Genomic DNA, 14,447 nt, shown 5'->3' on the forward strand with positions numbered 1-14,447 from the left:
CCATACCACTCCATATCATCCTATGGGCAACGGTCAGACGGAAAGATTCAACCGCACGCTCGGAAACATGGTCCGATCATTGCCAGCGAGAGCAAAAGAAAGATGGCCCCAGATGATACAGACGCTCACCTTCTCGTACAACTGTACCACACACGAAACGACAGGATTCGCACCGTTCTTCCTGATGTTCGGCCGAATTCCACGGCTGCCAGTGGACATCATGTTTGGAAGTACCCTGAAAAACGAAGACGTGTTGACTCATGACGAGTATGTTGACTCGTTCCAAAAGGACCTGCGAGAGGCTGTCAGGATCGCTCAGGCCAACACCACTGACGCTCAGAAAAAGCAAGCAAGGCAGTATAACAAGAGAGTGAAGGGTACTGTCCTGGAGATTGGGGACCGAGTTCTCTTGGCAAACCGAAAGGAAAGAGGAAAAGGTAAACTTGCCGACTTGTGGGATTCAACAGTCTATGTGATCACATGGAAAGACCCGTCTGTGAACATCTACAGAGTCGAAGATCCTACTACCAAGAAGAGTAAAGTAGTTCATCGAAACTTCATACTGCCAGTGAACTTCCTGCCGGTGGGACAGACAGACGAGATGTCCACAGTAGCCTCTACTGCTTCAGAGGAGGACATAAACGCAGACAGCGGTGACGAAAGACCGGTATTCGATGTGGATGAGGATTCAGAGGATCGAAGGACTGCTGTCTGGATTCTCGAGGGCCAGAACCCTGAGGGGCCCACGGAAGCTGAAGGTCAAAAATCTTCGGGACCGGAAGATGGCGTGAACATGAGAGAAGCTGCTCCTCAAAGCCCAGCGAAGGACATGATCTCAGGACAAGCAGCTAAATCAAGCACAGGAAGCTCCTCAATGATGCCTGGTGATGATTCAAGTGATCCTTCTGAAGATGACACAAGTAGAGAAGCAACGTCAGTGAGCAGTCTAGATGGCATCAGCAGTAGAAGTTCATCATTCAGCGGCTCTGTATGCATAAGATCTACTAAGAAGAGAATGAGTAACCAGAGAGAGGTAGAGCGCAGAAACAGCCAGACATCTGAGCTCACTGATACAGTCCTGAGACCAAGTGAAGGCACTTTGAGAACTCGAACTGGAAGAGTTGTGAAGCCTGTCAGAAGACTTTTAGAGTCAATGAGTCAAGTGATTGCTGAGCCGGACAAAAGAGAGCATCTAGCCGCCCTGATCCAAGCCTTATCAACTTTTGTTGAAGTGACAGTACCCCAGTGACACAGAAGCCAGAGGATAGATTAAGGAAATGAGAAATACTTTATTAGGGGGTCATAGGTTGTATGTATATGGGCATATTTCTACCTGGCAAAGTCTCTTTGCTGTCCTTCTGGACGACTCTTGGTCAAGGTTACCCCTGTGGAGGAAGAAGTCTTACCTTATGTCTTAAATTTTGCTGAAATCAAGAAGGGGTGAGTGTAGTAGAGTTAAAATGGTTATTCCAGCAAACTTCAAATTATTAGAATAGTACACAACGCAGAACAGAACAATCAGGTTGAGGGTCAGTGGCCAAAGCCCGCGAACAGGAATATTCCAAGTTCAGACAGAAGGGGGGAGTCAGATCGCCAGGAACTTAACTTTTGGTTTCTAATTTTAATTGTTGCGCTACTGGTGATGCCTGTTGATGTTAGGTAGGCAGCTACAGTAGCTGAATGATGTTAACATCTTCAGGTTTTGTTTCATTAAATGTATTTTATTTTATCTGGGTGCTTACGTCACCTACTAACACCCTGGTACTACCCTTAGCTCCCGCTCTCCTCAGTCTGAGAAAACACTGAGAGAGAAAGGTACGGGTTGCAGATTACTCCTTTGTAGAAGTCCGTAACGTGAAATAAATAAAACGTCCCAAGGTTAATGCTGTAGATATTGTTATAAGGGGATGTGAGACTATCGAAACACGTAACTTTCAGAGTTTTATTGTTGTTATTAATATAGTTACAGAGTGCTAAAAGTGTTGCTAGCTAGCATGACTTTCTGTGATGCAGAAGGCTAGCTGAGCTGCCGACTAGTGATGGTGGTGCATTATGGGGGATGTAGTTTTTGCCCTCTAAGGCGATTTTACGTTGTAACTTGTTTGTGTTGCAGTGGTTTTGTACATGAGTTGTTGTATTTTGCTACTATCAACACTGAAAGTACCTAGCAATGTATTGGGGATGTGAGACAGGATATGTGTTTTACCTTTCTTCATGCTCCTGTGTAGAACAACTTGTCAGGCGTTGCATTGGAGACTGATGTGTTCCTGTCCTGTCTTTTCATAATACTATTGCAGGTATGGTTCTATTGTCTAAGAATTAAGATTATACATTCTTTGTATTAAGGACTGGTTATTATTTTATACTATACATTATGGCTTTATGTATGAGTGTGATTGTGAGAGTCTGAGAAAACACTGAGAGAGAAAGAACAGCTTGTCAGGCGTTGCATTGGAGACTGATGTGTTCCTGTCCTGTCTTTTCATAATACTATTGCAGCAGAGCAACATAAAAGCCTTAAAGACAGTCGTGGTGTCGCTCTTCAATTCTGGGTTCTCCTGTGGTGCCCGAACAAGGAGAGGGACCGACCTCGGCGGAAGTCGTGACACATACACTGTAGTTGGAGGAAAAATGGGAAAGTTATGCTACTTTGAAAGATAATAAACCTGTAAATCCACTTAGGAGACATGTAGGAGAAAAGCCTTTGAATGTCTCTTCTTTGTTCACGTCCCTTCAGCATTGTTCACGCCTGCATTGTTCAAACCGCACTTAGCCCCAACCACACATTAGTCCGCATGTGAGTCAGCATGGCATTGTCCTCCAGAAACTAGTCTCTCCAGTTCCTACTCTAGTCTCCAGCTAATTTATTACCTGATTTACTTAACAAAAGGCACATCTCCAAAAGTGGTCCAGGTGTAATCTGACATGGCACAAGTGGGGGGGGTCCTCTTTTGTTCTCTATTGCTCCTCTATTGTTCCTCAAGCAAGGGGGGATGCCAATGACATCAGAGGGCACCATCAGGCCAACTCCATGAAGTTTGTACTTTTGTCTAAAAAAACACATTTTGCTCAAAACATATATTTATTTTTAGCTTACTCTATAAGTGGGATGTTGTTTTAAAAAAAATAGCTGGACTGCATCTTTAAAAGAAATCAGAAATACTGTTAGAATGTTTTTCAATTGACTGCCATAGGCCCAAATAAAGAAGTAAACTTTGGCTATTAATAACATATTTTTTTTCACATGGTTGGTGTCACGACAAGGTTCAAATATAAAAATGGGGCATTGGGCCAAAAAAGTTTGAGAACCTCTGTACTATAGTATTTACTGAACTGTTTTTACAGACTAGTACGGTAGAGTTTTTGCAGACAGTAATCTATGTACTGTAGAGTTTTTGGGGACATAAGTGTAATGTAGTAGGGGGCTTTCTCCTTCAGGAAACCTACTGGACAAATACTACTCTGAACAAAAATATAAATGCAACATACAACAATTTCAAAGATTTTACTGAGTTACAGCTCATATAAGGAAAACAGTTGATTGAAATAAATTCATTAGGCCTTAATCTATGAATTTCACATGACTGGGAATACAGATATGCATGTCTTGGTCACAGATCAGGCGTGGATCAGAAAACCAGTCAGTATCTGGTGTGACCACCATTTGCCTTATGCAGCGCGACACATCTCCTTCGTATACAGTTGATCAGGCTGTTAATTGTGGCCTGTGGAATGTGGTCCTACTCCTCTTCATTGGCTGTGAGAAGTTTCTGGATATAGGAAGGAACACGCCGTCGTACACGTCGATCCAGAGCATCCCAAATGTGCTCAATGGGTGACATGTCTGGTGAGAATGCAGTCCATGGAAGAACTGGGACATTTTCAGCTTCCAGGAATTGTGTAGAGAATTGTGCGACATGGGACTGTGCATTATCATGCTGAAACATGAGGTGATGTCGTCGGATGAATGACACGACAATGGGCCTCAGGATCTCGTCACGGTATCTCTGTGCATTACGATTGACATTGATAAAATGCAATCATGTTCATTGTCCGTAGTTTATGCCTGCCCATACCATAACCCCACCGCCACCATGGGGCACTCTATTCACAATGTTGACAGCAACAAACCGCTCACCCACACGATGCTATACACGCAGTCTGCCATCTGCCCAGTACAGTTAAAACCGGGATTCATCCGTGAAAAGCACACTTCTCCAGCATGCCAGTGGCCATCGAAGGTGGGCATTTGCCAACTGAAGTCAGTTACGATGCCAAACTTCAGTCAGGTCAAGACCTTGGTGAGGAAGACGAGCATGCCGATGAGCTTCGCCGAGACGGTTTCTGACAGTTTGTGCAGAACGTTTCAGTTGGAGAAACCCACAGTTTCATCAGCTGTCCGGGTGGCTGGTCTCAGACAATCCTGCAGAATCTGGATGTGGAGGTCCTGGGCTGGCGTGTTTACACGTGGACTGTAGTTGGGAGGCCGGTTGGATGTACTGCCATTTTTTTTATGTGGGTTTGTAAGGAATGATCTGTTTTTGATCACATTCTCAAAAATGCACCACTAATGTTCATACAGTGAGCCTGTAGAAGGGGCTCTGGTCTCAATTACTCTGAGAGGCAGGCCTGTCGTGACCAGATTTAACCTCTCATGGGCCAGGCCCAGAGGGCCATGGTCTATGGGTAAGGTTGATGCATTTCTCTGTTTACCTGGGTCAGGAGATCCGTGCGTAACGGGAGTTTCCAGGGCTCTTTGCAAAGCATAAGAATGATCTCTGCTAGCCAGAGCTTGCCTGGCCATTGAGGGGCTACCGGGATAAGGGAGAAGCCTCCTTCCTTCATTAGGGCTGTTGCGTTGACTGTATTACCGCCACACCGGCGGTCACAAGTCACGAAGGCAGTCACGGTAATTAGGCTTCTCCAAGCTCTGATGCCCCGCTGTCCCTCTAATCACTGTAAATGTAATCAAAAATCTAATCAAACACTACATGAGAGCCCATGAGCTCAAAACGGCCTCCATTAAGAAGAGGAGAATCCCATCAGCTTTCTATAAGCTAGGCCTACTATATTTATTTATCAACTTTCCTAATATTAAGCACATTGCTTATCTTTACAACAGGACTATAGCTTACCTGGCTGGCATTCGCTATTTAAGTGCAGAGATGGCATGTATTTTTCCCCCTGCTTAAATACAGGTGCATGATAATGGTCCATTCTAAATCAAAACGAATTTCACAAACTCATCAACCAAAAAAAAGTCCCTTTTTCAGGACCCTGTCTCTTTCAAAGATAATTCGTAAAAATCCAAATAACTTCACAGATCTTCATTGTAAAGGATTTAAACACTGTCTCCCATGCTTGTTCAATGAACCATAAACAATTAATGAACATGCACCTGTGGAATGGTTGTTAAGATACTAACAGCTTACAGACGGTAGGCAATTAAGGTCACAGTTATGAAAACTTAGGACACTAAAGAGGCCTTTCTACTGACTCTGAAAAACACCAAATAAAGATGCCCAGGGTCCCTGCTCATCTGCGTGAACATGCCTTAGGTATGCTGCAAGGAAGCATGAGGACTGCAGATTTAGCCAGGGCAATAAATTGCAATGTACGTACTGTGAGACGCCTAAGACAGCGCTACAGGGAGACAGGACGGACAGCTGATCATCCTCGCAGTGGCAGACCACATGTAACAATACCTGCACAGGATCGGTACATTCGAACATCACACCTGTGGGACAGGTACAGAATGGCAATAACAACTGCCCGAGTTACACCAGGAACGCACAATCCCTCCATCAGTGCTCAGACTGTCCGCAATAGGCTGAGAGAAGCTGGACTGAGGCCTGTTGTAAGGCAGGTCCTCACCAGACATCACCGGGAACAACGTCACCTATGGGCACAAACCAACCGTTCCTGGACCAGACAGGACTGGCAAAAAGTGCTCTTCACTGACGAGTCGCAGTTGTGTCTCACCAGGGGTGATGGTCGGATTCGCATTTATCGTCGAAGGAATGAGCGTTACACCGAGGCCTGTATTCTGGAGCGGGATCAATTTGGAGGTGGAGGGTCCATCATGGTCTGGGGCAGTGTGTCACAGCATCATCGGACTGAGCTTGTCGTCATTGCAGGCAATCTCAAATCTGTGCGTTACAGGGAAGACATCCTCCTCCCTCATGTGGTACCCTTCCTGCAGGCTCATCCTGACATGACCCTCCAGCATGACAATGCCACCAGCCATACTGCTCGTTCTGTGCGTGATTTCCTGCAAGACAGGAATATCAGTGTTCTGCCATGGCCAACGAAGAGCCCGGATCTCAATCCCATTGAACACATCTGGGACCTGTTGGATCGGAGGGTGAGGGCTAGGGCCATTCCCCCAGAAATGTCCGGGAACTTGCAGGTGCCTTGGTGGAAGAGTGGGGTAACATCTCACAGCAAGAACTGGCAAATCTGGTGCAGTCCATGAGGAGGAGATGCACTGCAGTACTTAATGCAGCTTGTGGCCACACCAGATACTGACTGTTACTTTTCATTTTGACCCCCTCTTTGTTCAGGGACACGTTATTCCATTTCTGTTAGTCACATGTCTGTGGAACTTGTTCAGTTTATGTCTCAGTTGTTGAATCTTGTTATGTTCATACAAATATTTACACATGTTAAGTTGCTGAAAATTATCACAGTTGACAGTGAGAGGACGTTTCTTTTTTTGCTGAGTTTATTATTTAGTATATATAAAGACAAGATTAAATCAAGAATAATCTGATGGGTGACAATATTAGCCAATCACTTGTGAATTCTATATTATCACTTATGAATGATGCCCAGCTTAAGGCAAGAATAAAAAAAAAATCATAATCACACACCTCATGTAGCTTAGCCCATAGGCCTATAATGTTTTGACAAAGTTTGTATCACAACTAAAGTGGCCAAATAACTCCTTAAAATTAAGCACATTAATCCACTTTACAAGGGGTGTAGAGCTTAACTGACATACATAAGCACCGCGTGAGTTTCAAGTTTGTGGAAGATCATTTTCACGATAAAAATGCACCTTTATAATAAAAGCATTACATGCATAATTGCATTTGCAGTCACTTTTGATAATGGTGTTTTTCGCTAACAGAACATTCATGTTTATAGCCTACTGCCGCGTGCGCATTGCTGCGCTTATAACGTGAAGAAATAGCCTAATAGTTTATCAACATTTTACGCTAAACGTTCTGATCTGTTGCGTCAGCCTCATTGCATAAATTTTTTTGTTGTTGATGCTAATGGTTGTATTGATTTGGGATCTATCGCATTCCACAACTGTCCCAGACTATGTTTGGAATATTTATTTCTCACACAGAATAGGTCAACTTGTGTACTATGCAGGATAGTAGATTGACATAGGCTTGTGCTTTTGCTGTTCGTTAGGCCTACTCATCTCGTTTGCTGACGAAAATTAAATGTGGACAGTTCTTCCAATATCTTCAATATGCACCTCGGAATTGGATAAGGACACGCCCAGTTATGTCCCTGATGTGTCGGTCTTCACTTGTAGCCTGTGAGAAAGACCCGATCACGTGATGGAGAGCCTCAGGGAGAAGGTCTACAAAAGGCATAGATTTTTTTTAGGGTGCATTATGGCCACACAAAGGGGCTGCCGCCGGGATATTCGAGGCATTATCAAGTGCTTCTCAAATTGTGAATGAGAGAATGACGAAGTGTGTAAAGCCTTCAAATCATCATTAGAGTCGCATCATGCAGCCTTGCAATGTATTAAAAATCTAAACATATAGCCCAATGTTTGTAGAACAACTAAAGTTACATTAATAACTCTAAATCAGTGGTTCCCAACCTTTTTCGGTTAATGTACCACCAACTGAATTTTGCTCTGCTCGGGGTACCCCCTGAAGTACCCCCTCATGTGCATTTTAACAGGAGGTCTATGGTATCTTGAGTCTTCTCAAGTACCCCCTGTGGATAGGCCAAGTAGTACCCCTGGTTGGGAACCACTGCTCTAAATTAAATCATATAGGAGTACCTATTTCTTTGTTAACCTCTCTACACAGAATAGCTGAAAGTGTGCATTCCCTCAAATCGTTTGGATAAAATATCCTTTCTATTTTATTCAGCTTTGTTCAATTGCATTCTTCATACTATAAAATAATGGCATGGAATTCTAAGCAAATCTTGTCTGCTAAATGAACTAGTGAAGCCAACAGCCATATGGCATAGCAATGGTGGAACAAGCTCCCTCACGACGCCAGGACAGCGGAGTCAATCACCACCTTCCGGAGACACCTGAAACCCCACCTCTTTAAGGAATACCTGGGATAGGATAAAGTAATCCTTCTAACCCCCCCCCCCCTTAAAAGATATAGATGTACTATTGTAAAGTGGTTGTTCCACTGGATATCATAAGGTGAATCCACCAATTTGTAAGTCGCTCTGGATAAGAGCGTCTGCTAAATGACTTAAATGTTAATGTTAAATGTTAAGATCAGGAAAACTCAGACTAGACTACATTTTCTTCATATCATGTTTCTTTAGACCTGTCTAAAATAAATAATGGATTTATTGTGATGGCGTAGGCTATATTACATGGATTTATTAGACTTTTTAAAATGTAGATGTTCCAAAGGTCTGCATCAGTGGCTTGTAGGAAGACAGGAGATGCTAAATGTGTTTATGTTAATTAATGATCAATTACCGTGAGACCGACAGTTATTTGCTTGACAATCACAGGCGGACAAAATGTCTTGACCGCCACAGCCCCATTGGGGAGTATGAGTCCTGTAGGGGGAAAAGCGTTGAGCAGTTTGAGAGAGTCCAGTCCTTGAGGTGCATAACCTGATATCGCAAAGAAATACGGGTAATGTGCCTTTTCATGCGATGCAAAGAGATCTACGGATGCTTGTCTGCATTTCTTCTCGATTCCCTCCACTACTCGGGAATGGAGTTTCCAATATCCGTAAAGGGGATTCCCTCTGGACAATAAGTCCACTCCTACATTTAGTACATGAGTCGCGCATAAGGAGTTTTGCTCCACAGAATAATTGTCTTTGCTAGGCTGTGAACAAGTGCAAACCTGGCAATTGACAGTACTGCGTGCCAAGTAGTGTTGTCACAAAACCAGAATTCTACATAATTTGACTTTGATATCAGGTTTAGTACACCAAAACGATACCACGGCAAAAAAGGAAAATTAGCCAGACAAAGTGACAGAATGGCACTTGATCCAGACAGATCTTTTGAGGTCAATATTACATCATGTACATTTTTCAAAGATAGCCATGTATGCATTAATTATTCAATTATACCATCATATAATCCATTTGACTTTGTTTATTACAAGGTAACTAGATAACATAATGGCAATTGAATTTAATTGTAAATAGCTATTGATAAACTGGGTTAATCCAGATGTAGCCAAGGCCAATTCACAATTATTTTTTTCTTTAACCTTAATTTAACTAGGCAAGCCAGTTAAGAACATTAAGAACAAATGCTTATTTACAATGACAGCCTACACCGGCCAAACCCAGACAACACTGGGCCAATTGTGCACCGCCCTACGGGACTCCCAATCACGGCCGGTTATGATACAGCCTGGAATCAAACCAGGGTGACTGTAGTGACACTTCAAGCGCTGAGATGCAGTGCCTTAGACCGCTGCGCCACTTGGGAGCCCAATACAGGTGAATGCATTTTCAATAGGAGTGTGTTCATGTATTCAGTTATTCAGCTTGTTTTGGCTGATTTCATTGGGTTACAGATGAAAAAGTATCTATTTCCTTTCCATTTGGGACTAATGTTATTGTGCTGATCAACAACATTTGCATTGCTTCTTCAATCTCTTCTTTTATAAAAGTGTGTGCTGTCTCTAAGACCTAATGACATCATTCACACACACACAGTGAGAGAGATGGGAGGTGAGGGCATAGACATTAAAACCAGTAGATAGTGATAGCGTTGATGTCATCCACGTATTCCTATAGATAATTCCCGATGGCGCATGAAGCCGAAAGTATTTGAATTTGAAGCGCGCCATATTGCTGAATGGGGCTGAATGGCAACCAAAAACAAAATCGCTAACGATCATGGTGAAAGTGGCCATAACTAGCAAAGGATCATGGTCGATGTAGTCGATTTCATCCTGCCTGAGAGAGTCAACCCAACCAGGCAATCACAGGCCTGCCAGCCTGTGATTGGTCTGTGTCAGCACGTGGTCCTGTGTGACGACAAATGTAGTAGTCAGAACGGATCACTATTTAATTAAATATCACGATTTGTAGTGAACTTTATAATAATTCACTGTGGGGACCAAACTTGATCATAATAAACACATTTTAGTGGCCAAAATGGCTTCAAAATGTTTTGTTTGTTTTTAATCGTAATTTACATAGGCTTTCGAGAGCAGACCAGGGCTTGCTACGCAGTAGCCGACCAGCACTTCAGAGCTCAGGACTTCGCGCTCCAGACCAGACACTCGGGGCTAGGGAGAACAAGTGAAGGAATAGGTATTTTGTCAATGACTGTATGGTTTTTGGTGACAATCAGCTTTGAAATCAGCATACTTGCATTATGGTACTTAGTTATCGCAAACAAAGTTCTAGAATAGTGAATTAACGTTAGTGTCACGACTTCCGCCGAAGTCGGCTCCTCTCCTTGTTCGGGCGGCGTTCGGCAGTCGACGTCACCGGTCTTCTAGCCATTGCCGCTCCACTGTTCATTGTTCCATTTGTTTTGTCTTGTTTCCCCGCACACCTGGTTTACATTCCCTAATCACACTACATATATATATATTCCCTCTGTTCCCCCCATGTCTTTGTGTGGAATTGTTTTTGTTATGTGTTTTGTGTGACACGCCAGGCTGGTTTTTCTCCGAGTACCGTGTTCACCCGTAGTATGTTTATTGTTAAACATTTTTGAATCATTGTGACTTTGTCGCGCTTTCACTTTTCCTTTTGGCTGGAGGTTTATTTGACGCAGTTGCATCCGTCTGTTGTTTGCTTCTGCCAAATAAAGTGCGCGCCTGATCACAACTCTGCTCTCCTGCACCTGACTTCTACACCAGTAGCGCACAACCTGACAGTTAGCTTCAGTTGTAAGTTAGCAAGGAAAGTTAACCTACAAAGCTGGAAGCTACTGGTATCTTCTGGCATTGTAAAGTGTTGTAGCCTGTAATGGACATTGTTTTGCGAACAGTAATTAAAAGTTGAAACATTTTTACATGCCGTGCAGCATTATTGAAGTGTGTTAACATCTGTGCAGCATGAGTGGGGAGCTAACATGATGCAGCCCAGACTCCCAGTGAGTGCAGAGGTTCCTTGGGACAGGCTTGAGCTAGCAATGACTAAGTGGAGCAGGCACGATGCGCTTACCCTATAAGGGGACATCGGCAGCGCTGCTAGAGAGACTTGATCCTCTCTCAATCAGTAGATGACATGAGACATTTGACAGAATTACCAAAGGTTTAGAAAAATTCTAGTACCATGTTCTAGTATAAACAAAAAGTACCGAAGTTTCGGTATACCTTTCCAGAATGCCGTTGAAGGCAGGAGGTCTCATTGCAAACTGCAGTCTGTAGCCCTTGGTAACTGTGGATAGGATTCAAGGTTTGACTGCACATGCGTGCCAATTGTCTACTCTCTCGGCGAGTAGCCAACAGGGAGGCTGACTCTCACTCACCAGTGGTGCATTGTATTTTTGCTCTGTTTCCTTGGCAAGATGCCTGGTTGTGACAGGTGTTTTATTGAAAGAGAGTGTAGTGACACTGGGAACAGGTGACAATGCTTCGAAGCAACTGGTAATTTGTCTTCCTGCCTCGGCTGAAAACGAACGAGTGGAGGGGAGAGCTGTGGCACGGAGGGCACCCGGGGGTAGAGTGATCTCCCTTGTGTGCAGAGTCTGTGCTCCACCCAAGAAGGAACAGTGCAGGGAACCGAATGCCTCGTTGACTGCCCCTCTCTTCCGCAGGCGGCGTACCCATAGGTCTGACACCCCTTCTTCTTGGCAGGAGAACCAGAGGGGCGGGACTTAGACGTGGCTACAGGGGATGGCCGTTTGCACCAGTGTCACATGCTGTGTTTCTGGGGGCTTCCCCATTCCCCACCTTGGTTAGTGGAGGGCTAGCCCAGATTGCCACAGTTCCCAGGTCTACAGGGCAGACAGAAGTTGAAAGCTTGACTTTCCTTCTTGCAGAGTTTGCACTTCTGCTGCATGTTGGCAACAGAAGGCCCAAACAGTACCTTAGGCACTACTAGAGTTTCAAGGAAGTCTTCTTTGTCCTTGTCAGACCGGTTGAGCCTCAAGGCTCTCTTTCCTACCACCGCAAGATTCATGACAGCATTGGATGGGACCTCTAGAGGCAAGGAGGTTGAGCTCTGTGATGGCATTGGGGTTGAGGTGGTAGGCCAGTGAAAGCTCAAATACCCAGGTCCTCCATGTCCTTGACCTCCATGTTGGAAAAATGCCTGGTTTGGACCCTGGAGGTAAAGGGATTGACCCAGTAGCGCTTGGGTTCCGGCAAGTAGGCTGGGACAGCCAGGAGGAGCTGCGGTCACACTTTATTTGCATAGTCCGGATTTTCTACAGATGGTCAAACTATCAACAAACTGTTGATAAGCAACTGCTTGCTAAAGTTAGGGTTAGGTATAGAATACAGATTAGGGTAAGGGTTAAGTTTAAGGTTAGGATAAGGGCTAAAGTTAGGATTAGAGCTAGGATTAATAGATAATTAGTTGAAATGTTACTGATAGCCTGTAGAGCCTCTACAGATGGACTATCCAAATAAAGTGCTACCAGAGGTGCTTGCCTGGGACAGCACGAGAGGAGAGACGCCTCCCATCGTAAAAGTCCCCCTCTGCGTCTCAGTCACCCACGGGTTCGGCCCACTCAATGTCGAGTCTGGCCGCTGCCCATTTGCAGACATTGAGCAGCGAATATTTGTCGTCCACTATCGATGCCCGCTAAGGACGGAAGATGATCTGTCGGCTTACGCCTCATCTTCCATCTCGTCTTCCTCTCCTGCGTAGAGGAGTCTTATCCCGTCATCATAGGGCGGGAGGTCCTCCTCCCAATGGGGGTCATCACGAAGCATTTAAGGAAAATGTCAATTTTCAGTGTACAAACTTAACATTATGAACAATTATGACATTTACTCAAACAGGTGGTCAAAAATAACTATCTGAAACCCACGGCCCCGATAAGCCACACCTCTCCAATCTTCTAATAGGCTGCCACCTCTACAATATATTATTAAAAATATTCAAATTGTACCCCTCCCATTACAAAAAGGTTCCAGTTTGAACCTTTACACTGGGGTTCCTCAAGAAACCTTTTTGAACTGGAAAGGTTCCCTCTGTGTGGCAATTTTTTGAATCCCAAAAAGGTTCTTCCAGGTTCCTTTACTTCTAAGAGTGTATGAATTAATTATATTTTAAACAAATAGATGAAACAGAGTGGGCGTTGTCCTCAGCTGTGCTCTGACCAGCCTCAATCACAGCACACCATGGTATGTGTCACAGTTGTCATCGGTGAAGGAGGACCAAAACGCAGCAGGTACGTGCAGGCTCATCTTGACTTTTATTTAACTTTCAAAATGAACGTACAAAAATAACAAAACACGAACGATCAACAAAAACAGTCTGGTAAGGCACAAGGCGAAACACAGAACAATCACCCACACCAGACTAAACATAGAAATACATGAAAACCAAACAGTGCCCAAAAACCCCGGAATACTTATTCAAACACCCTTTTAACAAACACACCACCCTGAACCACATAAAACAAATACCCTCTGCCACGTCCTGACCAAACTACAATACTAATTAACCCTTATACTGGCCAGGACGTGACAGTATGTCTGTTTGTGTGTATGTGTGCGTGTGTGTCTCACCGGTTCTCTGTGCCGCCTTGACCAGCCCCTGTCTCAGCACCTCCCTGACCCAGGTCTTGACCTTCTCACACCCCCCACCCCCCACAACAGAAACCACCAGGTTGGGGGAGGGCACCCCCCAGTGGGCCGTCATCAGACTGTACACGATCTGAGGTGGGGTGTCGCATGACAGACGCAAGAACTGACCAATAGGAAGAGAAAAGGAGAAGAGGATGGGGAAGGGTCAATGATTATCGCCACACAAAAAGTTATGATGCTCAAGAGGCTACATAAAGTGCTGCTTGCTAGTTGCTTGTTTTGCCTATATGGTGTAGCTAATCGAAAGTGAAGAGATATCAGTACAGGTGAGAACATTCGGCCCACCATGGTTCCATAGAATGCCAGACACACGTTCTGCAACATACAGCCCAACCAGACCTGATGTAGATGAGCAAAAGACTGAAATGAACTACATTCACATATTTGTCATTTAGTGTCAATGAATGGCTATGTGACGTATTCATTTCATAACATATAGCATCATGAGATTAGCATGAACTCAATCTCTCAG

At 44.2% G+C, this 14,447-nt stretch overlaps 1 protein-coding gene across 1 annotated transcript in view; it reads right to left on the minus strand.

The window, feature by feature from the left end:
* LOC115171552 (transient receptor potential cation channel subfamily M member 4) overlaps positions 1 to 14,447 on the minus strand; it is a 73,531-nt gene that overhangs the window by 40,254 nt on the left and 18,830 nt on the right. Inside the window, exon 4 of the mRNA XM_029728492.1 lies at positions 13,898 to 14,078. Within this exon, the coding sequence (XP_029584352.1) occupies positions 13,898 to 14,078 (181 nt within the window). The remainder of the gene's footprint in view (positions 1 to 13,897; positions 14,079 to 14,447) is intronic.

The sequence above is a fragment of the Salmo trutta genome, chromosome 32, assembly GCF_901001165.1.
Source record: "Salmo trutta chromosome 32, fSalTru1.1, whole genome shotgun sequence".
Lineage (NCBI taxonomy): Eukaryota > Metazoa > Chordata > Actinopteri > Salmoniformes > Salmonidae > Salmo > Salmo trutta.